A 25,330-nucleotide genomic window follows, 5' to 3' on the forward strand; every position below is an offset into this window, starting at 1 on the left:
CTATATCCCCAGACCAATAACATAGCTTTTCAGGCAGAAAATGTGGAAGAAAATCACACTTGAGATTAAAAGTTTCTCCTTTCACCCTCTCCTCCCCCCAGTAATGCTTCTAAGCATTTTGGGTCAGGTGTGCCTAAAACCAGCAGAGGGATTACCCTCATTTCCCCTACCTCAGGTCTCCTTTGGTTTAATTTGCAACCTGTTCATTTTGCTGTTTTATAGAAGATCACTTCCTTGTGTGTTTTCTAATTTAAGTGCTAAGAATAGTGGAGTTAAAGTAAAAACAATAATCCTTAGCTTATGGTAATCTTTTCAACAAAACACACACATCCAGAGTCACTTTTATTTGTTGTCTAAATACCAGTCATGCTGTTTAAATTCCAAAAGTTTATGGCACAATTCTTATATATTCCATAATGTTTCAAAGGTTTGTGGAATTATGATTGAAAATATGTCATGAAGAAAGTCCTACAGTGTGTATTTTAAAATACCTTTGGTATCTGACATTCTCCACATTTGGTCTAATAAATGCAAGGTTTTCGGAATGCCGTATATGGTAATATCAGATGTTAATGGCATTGATTACCTGTCAGGCAGTGGGAATTGATGGGAAAATGTCCGCTGTAAAATTAAATAGCATTAGTGAAGACGGCACCATGCATCTGGTGGGGGTGGTAGGGGACGTTGGGCCTGGGAGACTTTGTCAGGGTATTACTGGGAGCTCCAGGTTTTTTTTCCCCACATGATTAAGGCAGGCCATCTGTTCTTTGTTAAATGTTTACAAAAACAGCTTTTCTCTAAAAGATTTAAGGAGATGTAGGTCTGGTAAACACTATAATATTTCTGAGCACCTTTTTCACCCTATTTCAGATAGTACCAAAACATCATTCTGCTGCATATCAAACATGATTAATACTTTTTTTGTATTTAATCTTTACTTTTTTCCTCCTTATGGAAGATTAAATTCTTTTTTTTTTTTTACTGAGTTACTAATTTATGGCATCATTTATTTTTTAAAGAGGCATCTAAAATGATTTGTATGTAAAAGTGTATAGATAAATTTTCAGTCTTTCTGTGTTGTGTGTTATGTGCTTTTTCTAATTCGTAAATGTATGCTGGGGAATCTCTCATTAGAAGTTGGTGTTCTGTTATTGGAGTTGATGCCATGCAGATTGAAGAAGGTCACACATACCTGGTATTAATCTATTATTCTAAATTTTAATCATTGTTAAGATGATTAAAATTCTAAGAACAAACTTTTTCTTCCATGACCTGAAAAATAGCTTCCCCTAAATAAGTTTGATTTGTATGTCTCTTGCAAAAAAGATATAGCTTTTTCTTTTTTAATATTAGGAAATAATACGTAACAATTAACTGGACTTAATTATATTTTATTATATTTAAATATAATAAAACAGTTAAATCAGATTCCATTAATGCTTAGGTAATGGTCATGGATAGTGATTCAGTTGAAACTTCAGAGTGTTTCTGAGGGAAAAGTAAGGGACAGAGGGCTACTCATATGTGGTTTAGGTATGTTACCCCTGTGCAGAAGCTGCTCATGTAGATTTACATAATGTACTTTCTTTCTCAAACTTCAACCTTGATTCTGTCCCTTCTGTTATGTTCTCAGCCTTTGTCAGGATCCTTCCTTCTCAATTATGGCCAAGAAAGGGCAATATGTGTTTTAAAGAGTTTTTAATACCATAAGCTTTTGGAACAGACATGGAAGTCATCTAGTCCAAAGCCTTTGCTTCATAGATGAAGAAACTCAACTCCCAGATAGATAAAGTGATTTCCCCAGATAATACAGTTCATGGTGGGGACCAGTCCAGAATTTTACTTCCTCAACTCAAAGTTCCGGGCTCTTTCTCTTCTGCCAGTGTAGCTGGAGAATTGAAGAAAGGTGTGTTGAGTGACCATGGCAGGTTTTATGGAGAATGTTGTAACTACCTGGTACACAGGCAATGGTTTGATTTTTAGAGAGATTTCTGAGTCACTACTGTAGACATTGAGTGAAACCCCTGGAGCCTTCTCAGAAAGCTGCCTGTGATAAGATTTCAGGAGGAGATGGAAAGAGTTGGAAGAGCACTGAACTTAGCTGACATTTGAGTCTATGCTTCCTATGTCCCTCATGTAGCCCCGGGGGTGGCTCCTTAGCCTCCTTGAACCCTTCCTTCCTGAAAGAAGGGGATAAATTCTCATATTTTTGTTGTATCAGTCAAGTGAACTTGCACACAGCATCTCAATTCTCATTGTCAGATAGATGTTTAATAAATATTGGGATCTGATTTTTATTGCCTGTATTTTCATGTTTGAGTCTAACATTCTCCTTGGACCATGGCAAGCCTTGGTGTACATTGCACACTGCGTTAGTAGCCAGTCTCTGTGGGAGTGGCCTGGGGCTCTCCTGTCTGGTCTGCTTTTGTAGGTTGTGTGGTGTCAGTTTCCATGTCAGTCTCAGTTCTGTCACTTACCATCTGTAACTCCTTGGACAAGTTACTTTATCTTAGAGTGTTACTGTCCTCATCTATAAAATTAGAAGGATCATCATATTTCTCTCTTAGGGCTGGTGCGGGAATTCAGTGGTATCATGGGTGCGAAGCACATGCTTGGCATGTAGTCAGATTGCTTATCTTACAGTTCCTGTATGCCTGGAGAAGCACACGAGGAAGACAAAAATATGAGTAACAACTGTAGATTTAACTTGTTGAGATATAGATTTATTAGATGTCATCAGTCACTAGATAAATAATAACTTACTTCTGGTTCAGGTCATAAGCTGTGAAGGCTGTTTTATACAGGAGTCATTTGCTCTGATCTCAGCTGACCATTCAGCATCCCATCCCAATTATTGGCCTTTTCTGCTGTTCTAAAGACAGTCTCTGGGTATGTCCCTGGTGAATGCCAGGAATCTTCTGCAAGGCATATCAAAATAACTATTGAGTTCTCTCTTCCTCAATGAAATTTCAAAATGCAAAGCCTTAAGAAATTAAGAGAAATATTGTTCACAGTCCATATCAGTATGAGAAATTTAACTAAACAAAATTATAAAAGTTTAGACACGTGCTTTGACATTTCAATGTCATTTAAATCAGAAATGACTTGCACTCTATAAGATTTATGTGTTGTGATTTTTATACTTCATGATTTCAGAATCTTTCAGTGTTCACTGTACTTGATCTCCTTAAAAATGGCTAAATTATATAGGTTTAATTTGAGTTCCCGTTCTCACAAGAGAAAAAAGAACTCTGCTTACACTTACTTTTGTGGTTTAGCTTTTGTTACTATTTTGTAACATACCATTTCTCACACAGCCTGTTTAAAAGAATAGTTAAGAAGTTTTTCCCTTCTTGCACTGAATTTTTTTTGTATTATTAAATTGAAATTGTTTTACTTTCTTATTTAGGAGTATTCCTCTTGAGGAAGCATTTCTTTGTTTGCTGAAAGAAAATTATAGATTTTTCTTCTGTAGAGTTGATAAAATGGGCGTTACCTTGAGTATAGTTTCAGAAACAGCAGCCACTTAATTTCAGTTCCTTTCCTCATTATGAAGAATGATAAACTAATTTCAATTCCCATTTGTGTCTCTCAGCATTCTCCATCGGAGCCCTTTCTAGAGAAACCAGTGCCGGATATGACTCAGGTTAGTGGGCCGAATGCTCAGCTAGTGAAGAGCGATGATTACCTGCCGTCCATAGAGCAGCAGCCACAGCAGAAGAAGAAGAAAAAGAAAAACAACCACATTGTTGCAGAGGATCCCAGTAAAAGTTTTGGTAAAGATGACTTCCCTGGTGGGGTTGATAACCAAGAACTAAATAGGAACTCACTGGATGGGTCCCAAGAAGAAAAAAAGAAAAAGAAAAGGCCGAAGGCAAAAAAAGACCTGAAGGAACCGAAAGAACCCAAGGAGAAGAAAGAGCCCAAGGAACCCAAGACCCCGAAAGCCCCCAAGATTCCCAAAGAGCCAAAGGAAAAGAAAGCAAAAACTGCCACGCCAAAACCCAAATCCAGCAAAAAGTCAAGGTAGGCGGTGGGAAGAAACCACCCGCCCAGATGGTCCAGAAAGGAGCGGCCGGCGGTGGTGGTGAATGAGTTGGGAGAGCGGGTGGGAGGGACACATGCGTGTGTTCATCATTTTTGAGTGTCTTTCACTAACATTCAAACTAAAAAGAAAAGGTTTTTCATATATTCTGAGATTTAGGACTCAGTTCTTATGAACTGTTAATTTAGAGATCTTACTGGATAAATATTTAAAAAATCAGCTTTTTATATTTTTGGTGAGTTTGTCATTGAATGCACAGAAACCAAGTTAACAGCATAATCATTTGTAAGCATAGAGCAGCAATCTCATCTCCAGTAGCTATGTAGAACTGGATAGGAAGGATTACAGGAGAAGGCAAGGTCACTATGTCACTAAGCATTTCAACCCTGTTTCCCAGAATTTGAAACAGGAGAATTAATTTTCTTCACTTGGCGGAGTAAGCCTTAGAGTGGCAGGTTGAAGTTGGAGTGGGTAGTGTGGGAGAAATAGAGTAGCATGAATTTTGGGTTTTGGAAAAGAACCTTCTTTACACTGTACTCCCCACCAACACTCTGACCCCCCAGAAGGCATATTTATTCAGTAAGAAAAGCTGAGAGGAGAAGACATTGAAGACTAATTTTTTTCATTTGTACTGAACATTTCTAACAACTGTTCTGAACCAGTTCCAAACATCTGAATCTATTTTTCAAAATATGGCTTATGTTAGAAAATATAGTTTCCAGATGGAACTATGGTCAGACTTGGTTAATCTGAGCCTATTTGCAAGCTTCATTAGAAAACATGTTTCTTCCTCTGCCTGCACGTGCATGTATAAACACATGCATGCACACATGCAAGCACATATGCATGTGCACACATGCTTAACTCACCAGTTGCCTTGAGATTTTTCAGATTGCTGGCCCATAAACCCTTTCACTTAAGGGCTGTGCCATGTGCACATGTGTAGGTACACAGATACCAGTAGAGGAAATTAAGTCTGTAATGAGAAAGGTTTTTTTTTTTTTAGATGGAAAGCAAAAGAATGAACCTGACTTTTCAGTTTTCTGTTGAAAATATCTAAACAACTCAAATACATTATACTGTGGGATGTCAAAAGTTTAAATCATAGTCCTTTAAAATTTTTGGTATTAATACCTTTCATTGTACCCACGTAACTCAGTTATATTCAAGAACTCAAACTTGCCAATAATGAAATATTTGCACTTACTTTTGAGTTTTATTTGATGCTTCAACATCTGGTCTCTTAATTGAAAAGCATTACTTTTTTTCTTCTGATGAACATTCTTAAAAAAAAAAAAAATTCTTCTAAACTCAGAACCCACTGCAAAAATCTGTTGTCATTTATTTGAGAAATATTTCATTCATGAATTGCCTAGTATTTTCAGGTACTATTTCAAGTGTTAGGGATATAATGGTGATCAAGGAAGACACAGTTGGAATTTCATTCTGACTTTATTAGATGATTTAAAAAATATGTAATTGCCTAAATCTAAGTACTATGCTTTTGATAGGAAGAAGCATGTGCTTGTTTCTCCCAAGGGGAAAAGAAATCAAAGCAAAAATCTTAAAAAAGAACTTTTTCTTTTTTCTTACCAAAAAAAAAAAAAAAAAAGGAGTCTCTGTTCTAAGCTTTCTGAAGTTCAGAAAATACATAACCAATATTAATTTTAGCATCAGGATATATCTGGCTTCAGTTCTCACTTCAATTTTTAAAATTTCTGCACCTAATGGTAAACATTGATAAAAAGAAAAGTGACAATATTGGAGAAATTGTCAAATATTTCCAAGTATATTTATATCCTTTCAAACTCTGAGTCTATGTCAGATTAGTCTCATCTTTTAAAACTTTAGCAAACTCCTATACAGAGCCAGGGGCAGAATATTAAAAGATTGTATTTAACAATGAAACTGGTTAAGTTTCCCTAACAACTGTAAGCAACTGTTTGAAATGAGGGCATCAAATGTCACCAGTCCTGGCCATGCCATGACTCCGTGGTACAGAGAGAGCCCTCTCTCTGTTTACCCGCACAGAGAAGCATTCGGGGCCGGCCTCCTGGGTGGGGCATCAGCTGTCACCCTGAAGCTTGGATCAGTCTGTGCAGGGCTTGGCACTGCAGGATCTGAGTAAGGAGTATGTGCTAGAGCCATACACGTTTGGTAGGAAGAAGAGGATATGTTCTCTCCAAGGAAGAAAGTCTAGCTTTTTTCTTTCCCCCTGTTGCTTTTGACTAATTGTTGTAGTCAGTGTGTGCTATAGGCGACAGTTGTTTTTACCCCAAGTGGTAGGAAAATAATTGAATGGAACAGTTCTGATGAGTCTGGAGATGTACAAGTGAAGGAGGGAGCTGATGTAATATGTTTCCGGAGACTAGAGAGGCCACACTGGGGGGACACCGAGGGTGTGGTGTCTCCACCATTGGCCCAGGGTAAACTCAGCACTTAGCTGCTGCTTGCTGGTTTACAACAAAGTCCTGCAAGGATGTTCCTGAGAGGCTTTCCTGTTGTTGATGGACTTTTAGGTCTGGCTGTTCAAACACATGGTAATTGGATTGAGGTTTTAAGTAAATTAACAAACCAAACCATTACTTTGTTGAACCACATTGTTTTTATTGGTCAGGTGAATCGAGGATGTTGAGTTGTGGTCTCCTTGTTTGGTTACATCTACGAGGAAACAGCATCCCCTGAATCAAGGGTAACTAGAATGCATACAACTACATGTAAATTCTGAATAGCATAGCAGAATAATTATGTAAATTGAATATGCAGTGATGAAGGTAATAGGGGGTTTGGGTTATGTTAGTGCTGGGGTTGAATTGCCTTAGCAGTTTGCTTTTAAGCACTGGAATACAACAGAGGCAATTTTGTTTTGCAAAATGTTATGTGATACCAGTTATTTCCATCCTTGAATAAGTTAACTTGATGAATTTGTTTATACAGAAAATAATTTTCCTACAGAGGCCTGAAACAGAGGGAATAAACAGAAGTGAAATGAAAAATTTGGCTTAGTACGACTCACATCTCTCCTGGTAGCCCTGTGTGCCACATCATTGCTGTGGTTTCACAAACAAACATGCTGTGCTCTGCTGTCCTTTGAGTGGACCGGGAAGAAGTAAGCCGCTGGTGGTCTGGCCCCCTCTGCATTGTGTCACTGGCAGGAAGAGAAGTTGGTCTGCGTCATCTGCATACCTCTGGTAGCAAAGGACTGGAGAGGGGGCTGTGGTCAGTGGGCGGACTTTCCTTGTGTCTTGGCAGCAGCCACCTCACTCCCTGGTATCCTACCCTGTTCTGTAAAGTGGCAGAAGCTTGAATTTATGGCCATTCCCAGAGAACTGGACCTTTTGACAACCAAAAAATAATTATGTGTCTTTCCTATACAGGAGAATCTAAAAGAACCTTTCCAGAAGCTGTTAGGTAGAATGGTACTGAAGCAGTAACAATAACAAAAAAATCATATTGCATCTCAGGAAAAGACATTGAAAACCTTGATGAGGAGAAAAAATGGGCCACACTCCTCTTTTCTAGTAGAACTGTATCTTTTTTTCCCCTTTCTCTTCTTAATTTAAATATATTTTTGTTTTCTGTCCTTATTTTCAGTGCTCTTCCCAGGTGTCCTTATAGCTTTCAAATATTGGCTGTTAATATTGAAAATAAAATCTAAGGCCTTTGTGGGCTGGAGGGATGCCATTTTGTGTATGGAAGAATTCATGGAGCTGAAATATGAGGATTTGCATTCTTCGTTTCAATGTGTTTTCTGTTGTGCATGCATGGGCTCTGTGAAATGAGAGGGAATTTAGAGGAAGTGCTTCCTTTGAATGACTCTTGAAGGATTTAGTGGTCCATTTAGCTATATAAAGATTCTTTGAATGTACAGAAAGAAGGGAACTTGGCCAAAGATTGTGACTTGACTACTGAAGCCTAAGTTAAATGAAGCAATGTAGGATTGCTACTAATGCAGTTTCTAGGAACACATTTTGTTCCAGGCCCTGTTCTTCACCTTCAAGGTTAAATTTAGTAGAAAACCAGAATGTTATTTTTCAATTAAGTGAAGACATTTTTTTTTTTTAAGCTGGAAAGTAAATGCATCAGTCTTACTTTTAAAAATCACACAAATACCAAAAACATATAGGTGTAAGCCACGCTGTAGTTACCATCATAGTTATATTTATGTAGCAGCTTTCTTCTGAGGAACTTAAGATATTCTTTTCAAATTATGATCTAAGAGAATAGCGATGTTTACCAAGAAATATTTATACACAATCGACAAGCCCAACAGTGGTATGTTTTGTTAAACTAATATATAGTTTATAGTATGGCCTTGTATCTGTAAAATTTCTCAATTAATATTAGAAATATTAGAAATAAAAGCAAATCATTGAAGCCAAGTTACTTATCAGGTACATAGGTAATGCAATAAATTAAAACCATAGCTTTTTTTTTTTTTTTTAAACCTTTCTTCTTGTTCTTTCTTTTACTCACATGCAGTGATTTAGTCTTAACCCAAGATGTTGGACAGTTGAGCAGATATTGAATGTTTTGGCCACTGTACCTGTGGGAGAAGATAGTTTTGTTTTTTTTTTTTTGCAGCACAATTTTTTATTTCTCTGGTGGTACATGATGTGGCATTGCACCATATGTGCAGTCATACATGTACCTAGTTAAGATGAATATTTTTAAAGTGTGTGATCCTATGAACTTTTGAGCCCTTTCAGTATTGGCAAGGTACAAAGAAGAAAAGGTGCCCATGAGCATCATGTGGCTCTGTCCATCAGCCTGTTCTGCTCAGTCTCTGGTTCATTAAATCTAAATTCCAAATTAGGGATGGGACCATGTATAACTGGTCCTGCTGTCTCCAAGCTTGTCTTTTTTATTTGACAAAGGGATGGCAAAAGGACAGAAAGATCATTTAAATCCCCAGTTCTCCTTTCCTTTGGGATAACCCCCTAAGGTCTTTCCATTGACCTATCCATTGCCCTAACCCATGCGTCCCCCTTCCTGTCTCTGATACATCTTATATCAGGAAAATGAGCAGGATGGGGGAATCATCAGCCACTTTTTAGCACAGATCTTGGTATCTTTGACAATATGTGGTTCACTTTATATTCACTTGGAGAGAGGATGCCCAGTAGCACTGACCCTAAAAGCAAGTTCAACTCACTCATGCCCTGTACTAGATGCAGGAATGGACTGCCTAGGCCTGCTGGAAGTGCATAACTGCCCCTCCAGTAGTCTGCGGTGGACTTCAAAGCAGACCTGCCTACTACGCGCATTGACTCATGTGGAAGAGAATTATGTAGCTCCCACTTCCAGCTCTTACTGCACCACCACATGAAAGTTCAGAGGTGTCCACAGCAACTGCAGGGTGTTAAAGGGGAGATTTTCTTGAGACACATAGCTTTGAAATCTTTCTGGAGTAGAATTTGATGGTGGAGCACATGTTGCCACAGGAGATGTAGTTGTGCTCTTAGGGTTGGGGGAGATAAAGAGTAGAAGGAGTCATGGGTTGATTTTTATTTTTTATTTAAAAAAAATGTGTGTTATGTGAAAATGCTTTAGAAAAATGTGGAATTCTGTACAAATGTGGTTTGTCGCCTAATATATAAAGATCTTTTGGCTGGTTGTCTTCTGCCTAGAGAAAGCCCCAATAGACAAATTGCCCCTTGAGTCCCTCTATGCTTATGCAAAAGCCAGTGAACATAGCATGTGTCACCTGAAAGACCAGCCCTCACTGTGGCCACTTCTGTGTAGAACTCTGGTAGCTTAGTGTTAAAATGTCAAAAAGGGAAATGGACACATGGATTAAGGGGAAGAAAAAGACTTTTTTTTTCCCTTTTTAATTGTTAGAAGATAGTACCCTAAAACTTACATTAGAACACTAATTTTATGTGTAGCCCTGAATTCTGTAGAAGCAATATAATTGCAAGGGAGTTTGGCTTCTCCTGTTAAGGGGATGGTGGTATTTCTTCCTTTGTGGCTTTACCACAGGATCTACCTAATTCTCATCCTACCTACACACCTGATTGAAATGTGGGTGGATAGTATGTCTCTGTTGTATTAGTCACCCTGGCATATCAGAGAAGATAATTATGAATTTAGGGAGTGGTATTCTGATTGTCAGAGTTAACCCTCACTTGTCTCTCTTCCAGAGTTATGAGAATGCTATCCATAAATAAAAGTGACATTTTAGAACATGACACATGTAGTCAAATATGTGCCTTATGGTTTGGGACCTGAAAGAGTCTACTAGAAAAGGTCATTGAAGGGCATTCCTTTTTATCAGGTCATAATATTTAGTTTGTTTCATTCTTTATGTTGTATTATTGGGCCAGATGATACCACATAGCCATAGTGGCCAATGTCTATGTGGAGCTTCTGTAATCGGATAGCATATTAGTTAACTAGACTTCTTGTCCACGTTCCTCTGGCAGATCTTAATTTAATCCACAAAATGTGATAACTTGTAGATTTTCAAGGTTAATTCTTGACTGCATGACAAAAGTCTGTTTTTTCTTTAGAGTATATTAATATTAGAAATGGATTCCACTTCTTCAGGAGATTTCTTTTGTACTTCATTTATTATTTCTAAGAATTATCCTTTAGAAAATAGTCTGCACGGTAGCTACTCCTAAAGACAGGGTTCTGGTATAAATTGGAAGACTGAAATTTACCTGGGGATGGTGCCAAGTAGCACATGTCCACCAGGAAAGCTTTCAGAGGCCTGAAGGATACCACAGAAGGGCAGGCCAGCTCTAGACTCCCACTGCCAGGACTCAAAGGTGGCTCTCAAGCCCTGCAGGTTCTGGCTGAAGTCCTAGGACTGCCACTGTTGCAAGTTGGATTGTAAAACACAAAGGCGCAAGGTGTGTTGGGTTTGAAATACACACTTTAAATGAAAGCGAATTAGGCTCCTGGATCTTTTCTCATTTTCTTTGCTTACTTCCCTGACAATTTTGCACAGTTATGGTAGTAAGGGAGTACTTTTTTCTATAATGGCTACGTAAGGCAACAATTCATTAGACTAGTTGTCTTGTAGGTGTTTCATTTAGTGACTTTCACAGAATTTAAAGTCTGTTCATGATTTGTCATTGAAATCATATGTTGTCATTAATGAGAAAAATGGACCCACCTCCCCCAACACCTCTTCCTTTGTCTGTTTCAAATGAAAGTTGTACGAAGACTTTGTGGATGGAGTTTGGGAGTCAAGGTGCTGAGATAAACCTGCTTGTAGTGAAATGGGTGTGTGCCAGACTGGTCCACTCAGATCACCAGAGGTGAATGAGGTTGCCTGTTGCAGAATGGCAGGTGCCTGGCAGTCTGAAGGGCACTCTTTGGGCCTTCACCAAAGAAGTGCTGCTTGTTTTGGTGTGAAGGTGTTGGTCTTTGGATTGACTGTATGCCACTCAGTTTGTTTTGTATCTTTTCTCATTAGTTAATTCTTTTCTCTATAGTTTATCATTCTAGTTTTAGCTGTTAAATAAATTTTAGTTATAGGATTTTATTTAAAATTTTTATTTTATGGAGTTAATTTTATATGATGTACCACATTTTATGCTGTTTTAATTGATCTTTTAAAACTTTTGTGGGGGTTGGGGTACTGGGGATTGAACTGAGGGGCATTCAACCACTGAGCCACATCCCCAGACCTATTTTGTACTTTCTTTAGAGACAGGGTCTCACTGAGTTGCTTAGAGCCTCGATTTTTACTGAGGCTGGCTTGGAACTCATGATTCTCCTGTTTCAGCATCCAGAGCCACTGGAAATACAGGTGTGCACCACCATACACGGCGATCTTTTAAAACTTTTTGCACCTTTTTTTGACTTTACTTTTATCTTTTAATTTTGATTTTCATTCTTTACAAAGCTTAGCAAATAGGTAGGGCTTACAGGAAATCTGTGCTCTTAAGAGTCCGGGTGCTTTTTCCTACCAGCCTTGAGCCTTTGACCCTGGTGGCTGCTTATGTACTTTTATTATGGCAGCCCAGCTGTGTTATGGTGTGGCATCCTATACAGCAAATGCCTCTCTTCTTATCCCTTGGGCTCACTTTTTGTTAAAACTTTTCTTAGGGCTGAGTTGTGGCTCAGTGGTAGAGCACCTGCCCAGGACAGGTGAGGCACTGGGTTCAATCCTCAGCACCTCATGAAAACAAATAAACAACAACAAATAAATAAAGGTTAAATTTAAAAAAAAAAAAAGTTTTCTTAGCTTATGAAGTATCAGATTGTGCCTCAGTACCTTTTGCTCTTCTCCTAAAAGATGATAGCATAACATTTTGGACAAATTTGACTCTCTAAACATGAACCTGATTAATTTTCCTGATCCTGGGTCTCAAGGTTGATTTTCCCCAATGTGATGAGACTCTATATTGACCTATTCCATCTGAAGGGCCCGCTGGATTGAAAACTCCCTCATTGCCCAGATGTCTTTAGTAACTGACCATGCTCTTCTCATCACATTTGGTTCCACAATATGGTTCCTTTTCAAATAATCTGTTGAGGACATAGATCCATAGACTGATACTAATCAAGGTTTAACTGCATTTTGTTTTGTTATAAATCAGGGCAGCTTCCTGGCTCTTTAGCCCTTTGTATAAAACCTTATGTAGAAAGTGTATACTCTTTTAGAGCAAAAATAACTAGTTATCTATGCTGCCTTTTATTCCACATGAATCCATCTAACCCCATCTTGGGAACTAGCACCCAGCTGTCCTTATGGATGCATACCATCTTAAGCTGAGTACGAATCCTTCCATAAGGGTAGGTTACCTAGTGTCTTTCTGTCCATGTGACAGATGCTGCTCTCTGAATACAGTTTATGTTCTCCTAATGCTGGCTGCTGAGAGTTCTTATCAAGGATTTGTATGCCTTGATGGAATTGAGGGTAATCAGAACTATGAAGCTTTGTCACTTAGCGGTGAACCCTGAGCACATCTGCCTGCCTGTCTGCTAGGGTGACTCCAGCCTCATAATGAAATGTGATGGGAAGGCTGTTGGAGAACAGTGGGCCTTCAAGCCTCCAGCCCAATCCTAGGAAATGATGTCCCTTCCAAGTTTATAGGGGCTTGTCTAGCTTGAAAAGCGGGCGACTCACACTTCAGAGCCTGGCTTCATGAGTGGATGGCTCTGAATCTGAGCATCTTTCCTCATGAGTGGATGACTGTATCTCAATCTCTAGGTTCACGGGTGGATGGCTCTGCATTTTGTTCACATCAAAATGATAGGAAAAGAAGGAACTTCGTGAGTTGGAAGGTGGAGTTTGAGAATAATATTCCTTTCTTTTGGCTTTGAAAACTGCTGTATTCCCCTTATTTTGCTATTACTTTAGCCCCTTTTATCTGAGCTTCTTAGGTATCTCATCATAAAGAGAGAAGCTGTGTGGGGCATTTTATTTTGTTTTAATGACTTAATAAGGAAATCACTGAAGAGTAATGCCTGCACAGTAAAGGCTATGTAGTGTACTTGTTTACTATTATTGCTATTTCTTGTACTGTCTAATTAAGTAGAGAACTTATATATCTGAGCAGGCACTCGGTATGCAATGAACAGGACAGTTCCTCTCTGGATCTTACAGGATAGTTGACAATGAACATAAACAGAGTGCTTTGAGTTTAATACATTATAGTGTTGACAACAGATTTTGTGTATTGTAAATACTCCATGTATGGGGTATAGCATGTGGTGTGCAGGTAAATTCAAGTCCAGAAAATGCTTCTTGAAATGAGTGGTGTGCAATCCAAGTTTTGCAGGTGAGTAGACTGGAACGAACACACATGGAGGTAGGAAAGGAGATATGTATTTTAGGAATGGTTCTGTATGCCTGGAGAATAAGGGGTAAGAGACTAACCTATGAAAATGAAGGCAGTGTTCAGTTGTAAAAATCGCAGAGGCCATTGCACACTAGTACTGAGAATCTCTGTTGTGATATGTAGGGGACTTGATTTAAGCAGAATGATCCAGTCAGAGTTTCATTTCAGCCAGTCAATCTGGTGACTTTTAGAGATGGATTTGTGAGTGGTGGTGGGTGGTATTACTATGAGGCTAAGCTGGGAATGCAGAAGGTAGAGCAGGTTCAGGAGAGGCAGATATGATTTCTTCAGGACTGGTGCCATTCAGGGCTAGATTTTGACAATTTCCACATTGTCAAAAACATGCCCCATTTTTCTTGTGATCCCACTCAGAGGTTGCTGTGTGGCAGCCAGCTGTGGCTCAGCCCTGGGAGTAGACATCACTGCAGCTGTTGGAGGCACATGAGGTTCTATGTCTGTGCTTGACAGCTCAGCAGCCTCATCCTCAGCATTTCAGTGTTGGTTTAATGGAATATTGTTTTATTAACAATATTCTTAACCTGCAACTGAAAGAGCCGCCCTCTTTGTACATTCAAGCTTCTATAATAATTTGGAGAAGAATGTATATTTTGGCCCTGACATTACAAAAGACCAATTTTGAAGCTTAATACATTTAAATAATGACTCTGAATATGGACTGTCTTTTTTCTACCAGTCGGATGCTGTGTAACCCTTCACATGGCTCATAAGGGTGATAAGGTAGAGAGAAGCTGTAGTCTTTTGGTGGGGAATGGCAGCTGTCTGGATTAAAGCAGTGGTAGTGGGCTTGGGGAAGGGCAGTCTGTGGTTCTCTTTGCTTGTTTGTTCTTTTACCTGGTGATTAGGAAATTTATGATGCTTAGATACAGTTATCCTCAGTGCAAGTGGGGTCCTATCTATAAGTTCCTGCAGTTGATTTGGCCCAGGTGGGTCTTAGCCACAGCGAATCCTTCTCAGATGGGGCTGGTTGTCTTCCAGATGTGAGTAAATGTTAACCATCTGTGCCCAGTGCTACTTGAGCTTTTTCCCACTATCTCATTTAAACCACATAACAAAGATGGAGGAAAAAACAATTATTAACTTTGTTTTATACATCAGGAAACTGTGGCTCAGGAACACTTGGTGGAAAACTCACATTGGCTTATTGCAAACTAGTAACAAAGGCAGTTTAGCATAAATATCAATTTTGTTCTGGATTGTAATGTGTTTGGGTGGATACTGAAGAATTTGTAGCCTTTTGACTTTTTAGGGTGTTGATTTGTATGTTGAGGCATGGAAATGCTCTTTCTGAACATTAATGGTGCAAGGCCTAATGAGTCTGCAGTCTTTCAGTAATCAGATCTGGGGTAAGTGCTTCCCTTGGCTGCAGGCTTTTTGTCTAAGCACTTGGAGAGGTCCTTCCTGACTTTCAGCCATCTTGGAAGTTCCATATAGTTCATTCTTGGGAAGGGCAGATGGAAAATCATTAGCACTTCTCTCCTCCAGCAAATAGATGTTTCCTCAAACCTGGGCTCTGGGCGGCTTCCAGACAGTAAGCCTTTTGCTCCTGTAGGACAGTGCAGGCAGGGCCCAGCAACCCCACTGTGTGTACTTCGCCCTGGTAGAGAGAGGTCACCGTGGAAACTAGCTGCCAGCTCACTTTACCTGGCTGTGGTTCAACTCTTTGACAGGCCTACCTCTGATTTAAACAAATTTGAGAAATATGTAAAGTTTTGGAAGCAGTTTTGCACTGATTTGATAAAAGAAACCACAAAACACTGCAGCGCAGGTGTTGAGAATGTTTGAAAGCTGATTGAGGGAAGCAGATGGCTTTAGTCAGTGGCATCCAGCCAAAAGAGCAGGTGCTGGTCATGTGACCGCTGGTTACCAGGGTAATCTGATTGCTCTTGGCGTGCAGATGAAAGGAAAGGGGCCCAGTGTTCAGCTGTAGTATTGTATAATTTGTGGCAGTTAGAGCGGAAATAAATGCTGGAAATGGAGCCTCATAGTAGGGGAGACTTCTGTCCATGTGTAGCGTAAACACTAGGACAGTTGGATGAGGAACTGTTGTATGGATTTTTTTTTAATTTAAAAAATATTATGCTTTCTGCAGATCTTTTGGTGACTTAAAGTTTTAAGGACATTGCCTTTTTTTTTTTTTTTTTAATAGAATGAACTCTTAAGCTAACTGCTATTTGCTGCAATCCTTAATTGTTTTAAGTAATCTCTTATGTGGCTATTTACTATGCTAAAATGTTAACAAAATAAGCTGAGTATTTAAAAATGACTAGTTTAAGATGATCAAATCATTAGTCGAGAAACACATTTTAGGTATGTGCTGGATACATTTTTATATTAATAGTACTTTTGAAATATTTTGCATGAGACATGCTTTACTCAAATAAGAGCTTATAGATCCCTTGGCTTTTTCCTTTTGTAGAGGCTGAGGTTAAAAACATGATGTTTAATGCATTCTGTCAGCACACTATTCTGGAAATTTACCAACTTCAATAGAGAAATTTAGTTTTTATATCTTTTATTTTTAGAATTAATTGTGGTTTGAGAATCCTTAGAAATAGTGAAACAATTATTATGAGGTTGAATTATTTTCAGTGTTGTATACTAAATGATAATCTATAGAAAATCTTGGAGCTGGTTTGGAAATTGAAAGTAGCATCAAATGTACATTCAAACCAAATGTCCATAAGGGATCTAAGGGATCTAGAGGTGAAGATAAAATTTAAAAAAACATTTTTTCTTAGAGTTTATTTATGTATCTTTCTCATGTAACATCCAAATCCTATTAATGTTTGTCAGCAACATACTTTGGAACATGTGCTTTAATTATTGGGGTCCATTTGCTGTGTTTTTTTTTTTGTGTGTGTGTTCCAGAGACACAGCTTTTGAAAAAAACACGAATTGTGGGGATGAGATTGTAGTTCAGTGGTAACAGGGCTTGCCTAGCATACAGAGGCTCTGGATCCAATTCCTAGCACCACAGAATAAAGGATAAGATTATCTCAAAAATGCTTAGTATAAAAATAAAACTTACTAAAAACCCAGCATTAAGTAAAATGGCATGTTTCAGGAGATTGCTATATGTTTTTATCCATAAAATATCATAAATTAGATAAAAATGTAACTGGGTGGTATAAAAGTACACTTAGTAGTTCTGGTCAAAAAAGGACTTAACTAGGAGTATGTAAAACTACCTTCAAGAGACAATGAGATATGTTGTATTTTTCTTTGACAGTTAAAAACAAAAGTGTTTTATGCTTTAAAAACTTGATAACAAAACTACGTTTTAGTCTGATTGTTTATTACAGCCTCGTATATTGACAGGCATTTGGAACAAATGAACTATTACACAATGTGGTGTGAGGGATTTTTGCATGCAGTTTTACCTTAATTAGGTCAAAAACTTGCTAAAGGTTATCAGTGAGATTTACTGTAAAAATTTATTTGAGAGTGCCATTCACCTGTTATGGGCCAACATGCATTGACTTATCACTTGTCGTCAATCCTTTCGGGATGCTGGGTATGGGACATGCAGGAGAATTGCATTAAGAAATGAACACTGAGTGATCTGCTTTGAATTCTAGTAATAAGAAACCTGATTCAGAAGCCAGTGCTTTGAAGAAAAAGGTCAACAAGGGAAAAACAGAAGGTTCTGAAAATTCAGACTTAGACAAAACGCCCCCGCCATCTCCTCCTCCTGAGGAAGACGAAGATCCAGGTGTTCAGGTAATACCATTATGCTGTCCCTGAGCCTCTGTGATTTAGCGTGGTAACTTTAGCCACGTATGAAGTACACTAGCCCTCCCCAGCTTTGTTACAGAGGTGCTTGTCAGATGTCTTTATTGTTGTCTGGAACATTATATCCAAAGTGATGAGAGCTGGGGACCAACACGAGAAAGAACTCCTGACCAGAGCTGTTGCATTTTGCCATCTTTGGCTTCATAATAAACATCCTTCCTTTATTGCTGTAGATTTGTATTTTGACGTGTGTGTGTGTGTGTGTGTGTGTGTGTGTGTGTGAGAGAGAACACTGGTTCATTTACAGCTTCATTCAGATTTTTAAATTTCTTTGAGCCTTGGTTGCTTACTTGTTTGTTTATTGGTCCTGGGGATTGAACCCAGGGCCTTACATGCTCGCCTATCACTCTACCACTGTGCTATATCCCCAGCCCCTGCCCCTGCCCCCTTTTATTTTGCAGAATAAAAAAACCAAGATATAATTTGTAGCTTGTCTAAAGGTTTCTGACATCTGATGGTCAGAGGTGAGATACATTTGTATAATACTAAACTTTCTTTGAACAAGTGATTTTCCGAATGGCAGCTCTACAGACTTGCCCAGTGATAGATTCTCTCGACTTTGGGAGAGTTTTGTAGGAATGAATTAAAAAGCTAGCCCTGAAAAAAAACATTAGGAATTTGGGTTCCTCTGTATAAAGCACGCTGCCTTCGCTGATTGGACTGAGAGGGCTTCTTACACGTGACAGTTAAAAATTATTTCCTTGTTAGGTTCCCTGGAAGCATGCCAGTCTGGTCCTCTGGGATGGCTGGGAATGTGACTTGTGTGAATGACATCTGAGTTATCAGGGAGCGGTTACTGAGGATTCCCACTGGAGTGGGAAGCCAGCCCCGAGGAGCTTACTGGACTTCCTCTTATCATTTAGTGCACACGCAGGACTTTCACCTGCACCCCTACCAATTAAAAGCAAAATATTCAAAATATGTAGCTCTATTCTAAAGAATTTCAGGGGTGTTTATGCCTATTTGGTGCGGTGTGTTTATAGGGTATGTTTTGTTTTTGTTTTTGTTGAGTGTATCTCCTTAATAGTTGTAACTGTGGCCTAAGCTAAGCACCCAGAAGAGAGAGAAATGGAGAGAGAATGTGTATGGATGTTTTTGTGGTATGGGTTTATTATGTGATTTCATTTTATTATGTCAGAGGGAAGATACCAGGAAGGTAAGTAGATACCTTTTTTTTTTTTTAATTGCTTAAAGAGTTTTTATGAAAAGTATTTTAGTGATTTTTAATTTTATTTTTATCCTCAAGACTGTTTTTTCCTGCTTTGTATTTGCTTAAAGTAGGACCTCTGTGACCGTAGTAATCAGACAGCATTAAGAAGATTTATTCATACAGTTCAAGGAAATTCTGTTTTTCTTTAAAAAATATTGTTGCCATTTTGAAACAGTCTATTTGTATTAATTCAGACTTGGATTTTATAAAATACTAGTTTTGGGGTTTATTTTCCTTCTTCATTTCAGTTACACAAAAATAATAATCAGTTGAAATGAATTTCAGTGCTTGCATTCTGATTGGCTACAGTGCATAACCGTTACAGGTTCAAGAGCTAATATACGCAGCCACATGAAGAGATCTGACTCTTGAAGGCTGTGCTTTCCTGGTGTCTGTCACACAAGAAGTGATGTTGATTGCTTTATTTATTGTCTTCCTGTGACACATGTATGAAGAATCTAAAGTTAATTCTTGATTTTTTAAAAGTAAATTTCATGAAAATTTTAACTAATGTATAATTGTTCACAGGGTATTAAAACAGATCATAGAAACATTTAAATCTTCTATTCAGTTATACCTGTATAAACTGTCTTTTCTAAAGCAATCCAAGTTTAAAAAGTTAATATATTATTTTAGTATCAACTCAAATTTTGAGTTAAGGTTTAAGTACAAATCTTACATTTCATTTAGATTCACTGAAATCTTTCAGGTAACAGACCATAATAGAAACATGTTACATAATTAACAATTTTAATCTTATATTGGGAAATTATAAAAGGAACCTTGAAACCCCAAATAAATGACGTTAAGATCAGTTATTATGAACACCGTAGTGCATCCATGTAATCCTGGCGACTTGGGGACCTGACGCAGAATTGCAGATTTGAGGCTAACCTCAGCAACTTAGCAAGACCCTCAGCAACCTAGTGCTATAATAATAAAAAGGACTGGAGATGTAGCTCAGTGCTAAAATTCCCCTGGGTTCCATCCCAATGCCACAAAAAAAAAAAAAAAAAAAAAAAAAAAGGAGGGGGGGAGAAAAAAAGGAAGATCAATTATTATATAGAAAGAAACCATGTCACATTTAAAAATTTCAGAAAATTGACTTCTAATTGTATTTTGTTTTTTTTTTTTTAAATAGCACTTAAGAAGTGACTTTGTAGCTACTTACAATTAATTTAAATTGATCACTATTTCAGTTTTATATCACAAAGTTGACATGGAAGAACTTACATTATAAAAATTATATTCACCAATACACACATTTCTTTCTTTTTTAAAAAAGAGCTCCCTGTTTTATTGTAGTGGAACTTCTTTTTTAAAAAAATAATCAGAGTGGGATTAAATGTGAAGTAGGTTTGTCTTAGGCCCTGTCCAACCTTATTCAGTTACTTATGCTGGAAGAATACTATGACAGTGTGGCCTCAAGCATGGAAACCTGGTGAAACATTACAGACGGATCATTAGTAGTACAGCCCTCCTTACAGTAATGGTATAAAGATGGAAATATAAATTAATCCATTTCAATTTAGTTAAACTGATATATCAGATGAAATACAGACATTATGCTAAGTTTCACAAAATTAAAACATTGTTCTTCATAATAGCCTTTTATGTCTTAAAGAGATTGACAGTCCAGAAGTAAGGGATGGTAAATTGGGCCTGAGAGCAGGAGTAAGTAGGTCAGCTTTGGAAAGAGAGAAGGGAAGCTTTACAAGGTAACTGGGACATTTTTCTTTGGAAAGCTCGAACTGATTAATGATGGCTTTAAACCTACTAATTGCATTTCACAAGGCTTTGAATAAATTCCCTTATGTGTCTTCGCAGCATTTGTATGGGGTAGTTACTATCATTAACTCCATTCTACAGACCAGGAAACTGAGATCCACAAAATTACTCATCCAAGGCCATGTTAGAGTTAGGGCCAGTTCAATAAGGAACGCTGAGCTCTAGGGCTCAGGAGATCAAACAAACTGTCTCCTGTGATGTGGGAAAGGGTCCATGAGGCAGAACCTCCACAGGTTTCTGTGAAAGCTCCACAGTATCGACTATTCCAGGAAACACAGAAGATCTGTCCTTGGAGAGGAAGATTCCTGGAGAAAGCTCTAGTCCAAGACACTATTCCTTCTGGCCGAGGCCACTAGGAAGTCTGTTAGTAAAACCTTACCCACATGGTCTCACGAAAAGTGCTTTGTACCTCTGCTGCCATGAGTGTGCAGAGCTGGGAGGTGCCAGTCTTAAACAATCCATTTGATACTTATGTTATACTAAGCTGGCATTGTAAACTGTTTCAAATCCATTTCCAAGAGCAGGGAGAGCACAAACTTGATAAGGTTAAGTCAGTCATGCGGTGGGATCATAGTGGTACGTGATGGATATTTTGCCTCTTTCTGCCTTACTGTCCCAACTTTAAAATTCATGAGGCTCTTTAAAAGTCTTAGTGTCAACTTAGTTTCTAGGTTGTAATATTATTGTGTTCATTAGCAGTTTAAAACTTGGATATGCTTTGCTTTGGTTTTTTTTGGTTTGGTTTTTCTGTGTGCACCGTCCTGGGCTTTGAACTTGGGTCCTTGCAAAAACTGCTGAGCTATATCCCCACCCCAACATGTGTCATTTTTAATCTTAGATTTTTTTTTTTCACATATACTTATTAATGAAAAACTTTTTCTCACCATTTTTAACTTATAAAACACTATTTGTAGCTGGTCACAGTGACTTAGGAGGCTGAGTCAGGAGGATTGCAAGTTTTGATTGCCAGCCTCAGCAATTTAGTAAAACCTTCAGCAATTTAGTAAGACTGTGTCTCAAAATAAAACAAAAAAGATTGGGGATGTAGCTCCCTGGGTTCAATCCTTAGTACCAAAACAAATAAACAACAATAACAAGAAAATATTGTCATTAAAAGTCAACATAGAATGATTTTGACAAAAAAGTGCAAAAAAGATTTACAAATTTTCCTTTTTAGGAAAAGTAAAATTACGTTTTCATGCTCATTCATTATGGATTTGCCATTCAACCCTTTATCTCTTCAAAAATTTTCAGAATGTTTCTTTTAGGACCAAAATTAAAATGTAAGCTTCCTCCTGGTCCATTTACTTCTTTCTTCAGAATTGATACCTACTAATAATTGTGTTTTTGGGTTTTGTTTTTGTTTTTGTTTTGGTGGTTGTATTGAAAGCATATGCATAATTCATTTTTTAGCGAACATTTATTGAGGCATAGAGATGCATATTTATTGAGGCATAGAGATGTATTCCCTTCGTTTTGGAGTTTATTGATGATCCACATACCCAAATAGATAAACATCTTTGAAATTTATCTTAAATAGAAACATAAACTTCTTATTGTTATGTAGCTTGTTTTAACTTTAACCTAACAATTTATCTTGCAGATATTCCCAAGATAAGTTTTGTAGCTTATTGGAAGGGTTGGCATATTTTAAAAATGAGTAGATATGACCATGGTGTTCTGCAAAAGCTGAGCTGGGTTGTTTTGACCACAGGAGTATGAGACTACTCATTTTGCCAATAATTGTATTGACTGTTAGCTATTACCAATCTTTTAAATTTTAACCAAGGTGAAAAATTAATTTAAAAAATTCAGACTACTTTTCTTAGTCCATTGTGAATTTTGCCACTCAACCTTTCATCTCTTCAAAAAGTTCAGATTATTTCTTTTAGGACCAAAATGAAAATGCAAAAAGTTTTTATTTAAATGACTTTCTGAGATATATCTTGGAGTACAACAGTATATGTATAGAACTTTGTAATTTTCAGAGTATTCTCTAACACATTCACTTTTTTGTATAAAACATTTTTGGTCACACAAAAGTAGAGAAAATAGTGTAATGAACCCGTAGGACCCATTTCCCAGTTCCAGTGTGGCCATCACTTTGGATGAACAAGCAAGATTTGTTACTTCCGTTTTTTCCTGTTGAAGGGCATGGACATGGGAGTGGCTGAAGGACAGGTGTCCTAGGACTTCAGATCCCACCCTTCCCTCATTTCCCTTATACTTATTGCCACAATGATCTTTTTGCTTGACTTACAGGAGTTATTGGTTTTTCTTTACTATTTTTTTTTTAAAGTAATGTATCTTACCATTCTGAGCCATGTTAAAGAGCATCAATGATTGCTTTTTAAAACCCTTTTTGTTGGGGTTTTGTTTTAGAAGAGACGGTCTAGCAGGCAGGTGAAGAGAAAGCGATACACTGAAGACTTGGAGTTCAAGATTTCTGATGAGGAGGCAGATGATGCAGATGCTGCTGGGAGAGACTCCCCCTCCAACACTTCCCAGTCAGAGCAGCAGGTCAGCAGCCAGATTTGTGTGACTTGAATCTGCATGTTACAAGATGGACTGCACATTTTATAGCTGGAATCAGAGAAGTTCCGTGGAAGCGTTGGACTTTCAGCAGGGGAACATTCATCTAATGTTGGCTTAAGTGTTATGGGAAATTAGTTGTTTAGCAGTGTCTTTTAAAAAGCTCTGTTCACTGAAATTTATTTTTATACAAGCCTGTGATGTGTAATTTGACACAATTTTAGAGAATTAATGGTCTATGTTGAGGAAGAATCAGAGCTAGAATATGAGGCGGCTGAATTTACCTCTGAGAATTCAGTGCTGTGGCTTCTGGGACTTTAATAAACCACTTGAGCTCGTCTCCTGCTGTTCGGCACTGTAAGAACCCCTTTATGAAATTACTGCCTTGTAGTACCCAGCAGGGCACGCTTTATTCTCTGTGCAATGTAAATGATGGATAAAATAGTTAGTATAAAATATGGATAGTAATGTAGGATTGATTATTTTAAAGACTTTTTAAAAAAGTAATGCTCTTTTCTTACTATTACTGTACTTTAGTTAACAAACTGCTGGTAGCCATTGAAAAGTATATTAAATGCAGTTTTATGTTTTACTTATTTGGTAATCTGTGCTATGTTAAGTTGTTGTATGAGGTTTTATATGACCTCCATAGATAAAAGCTGCCTACGATAACAGAATGATGAGTATATTTACCCCATGGGTATAGATGAAGAAAAGTTATATTTTTGACTGCTATCATGCAGAGATTATTTTCTCTTGGCAGCTGGAGTTTCTGAATGCTCTCTGGCTTGTGGAACCCATGCTAGTCCATGTAATTAAGCCACATAATCATGAAGTAACAAGCACAGCTCTTCCTTTTTCCTTTCTGTAGGGTGAAATTTTTGTTCTTTTCAGTCATATTTTCCACTGGTAACTTTCTACTATGGTTTAAAGGGTAGGGAGGTAGTGAGTGGCAAAGGAGAACAAATGATTTCTTATTTTTGTATTATAGGATAAAATGTTTTCCATTTGAATTGATTCACGCCTCTTTATGTTTTAGGAATCTGTTGATGCAGAAGGCCCAGTGGTAGAGAAAATCATGAGTAGTCGTTCTGTGAAAAAGCAGGTAAGCACCATTTGAAATGACGCAAATCTATGGAGTGTGCATTACTCTTGTAGGATTGTTTTATAATTCTCTTTTAAGATTCCACTATTGTAAAGCAAAAATTCTGGCGGTATTTTCTAAACCTGTCTCATTTACTAGAATAGTAGAAATCATCGTGTTAGTTAACATCAAATACATCCATTTTATTATGCCATTCATAGTAGGCAAGAAACGCAGAAGTCTCCCAGGAAATGTATAGGACTTCCAGAGTTACATGCTGCTCTTTTCATAAGAATTAGTCGTATGAATCATAGACCTGTATTTACCTCTCATCTGTCTTTTGAAGGTCCTCCACCCATCTCAGCCCACCCCACCCTCATGGTGGAATGGAAGTTCTCTTATCATTTTGATAAGAAGGTGTTTTCTCGTTCGTTTTACAACATTTTTTTTTTATATACAATTGAGCTATTCAAAATATCTGTTGCCAGTGCAGAGGTGAAATACTGGACTGTTTTGAATACAATTTTCTAAGTTATTCACAGTTCATGTTGGTGTGCAAAGGTGAGCTCTACATACTTGTCATTAGCTGGATTATCTTGTCTTTTAGGGACAAATATACTCTTGAAGGAAGAATTCTAGTGACACTGTATTTTCTTTTACAGATGGAAATTCCTTGTTTCCTCCCAACTATTTCTCTTCTTGCCCAATTTGGGAAAGTGTTTTACTTGTTTTAAATAACGATTTAGACATCTAGTTTGCATTTACATAGTCCAACATGGAATTTTCAGTGTCTTTAGAAAGTGGTTTCCTTTAGATATGGGGTCTGTTCCTCACCTTAAATTTGTCAAGTCCACAGGTCTTTATTGCTTTCAAGGCAGGTGGAATTACAACTTTATTTTTGACATATGAAATAAACATGTTTTTTTCTTAGTAAAATGCAAAGTATAACGTCCCAGTAAAAGAGATGAGTAACAGAGTAATTACGGGAATTAAAGTGAGATCCCAGGCTTATTAAATAGGAAATCTTTGCTATTCAAACACCTCTATCAAGACATCCT

General features: G+C 37.7%; 1 protein-coding gene across 3 annotated transcripts in view; it reads left to right on the forward strand.

Moving 5' to 3' along the window:
* The window catches only part of Chd7 (chromodomain helicase DNA binding protein 7), a 184,004-nt gene that overhangs the window by 98,707 nt on the left and 59,967 nt on the right, over window positions 1-25,330 (forward strand). For all 3 annotated transcript variants that reach the window (XM_046460511.2, XM_046460514.2, XM_046460512.2), the window contains exons 3-6: window positions 3,596-4,026; window positions 17,445-17,586; window positions 23,039-23,176; window positions 24,228-24,293. In XM_046460511.2, coding sequence (XP_046316467.1) covers window positions 3,596-4,026; window positions 17,445-17,586; window positions 23,039-23,176; window positions 24,228-24,293 — 777 coding nt within the window. The remainder of the gene's footprint in view (window positions 1-3,595; window positions 4,027-17,444; window positions 17,587-23,038; window positions 23,177-24,227; window positions 24,294-25,330) is intronic.

Source organism: Marmota monax, unplaced genomic scaffold (genome assembly GCF_021218885.2).
Source record: "Marmota monax isolate L192 unplaced genomic scaffold, Marmota_monax_Labrador192_F-V1.1 WCK01_AAM20220418_F8-fsc00063, whole genome shotgun sequence".
NCBI lineage: Eukaryota > Metazoa > Chordata > Mammalia > Rodentia > Sciuridae > Marmota > Marmota monax.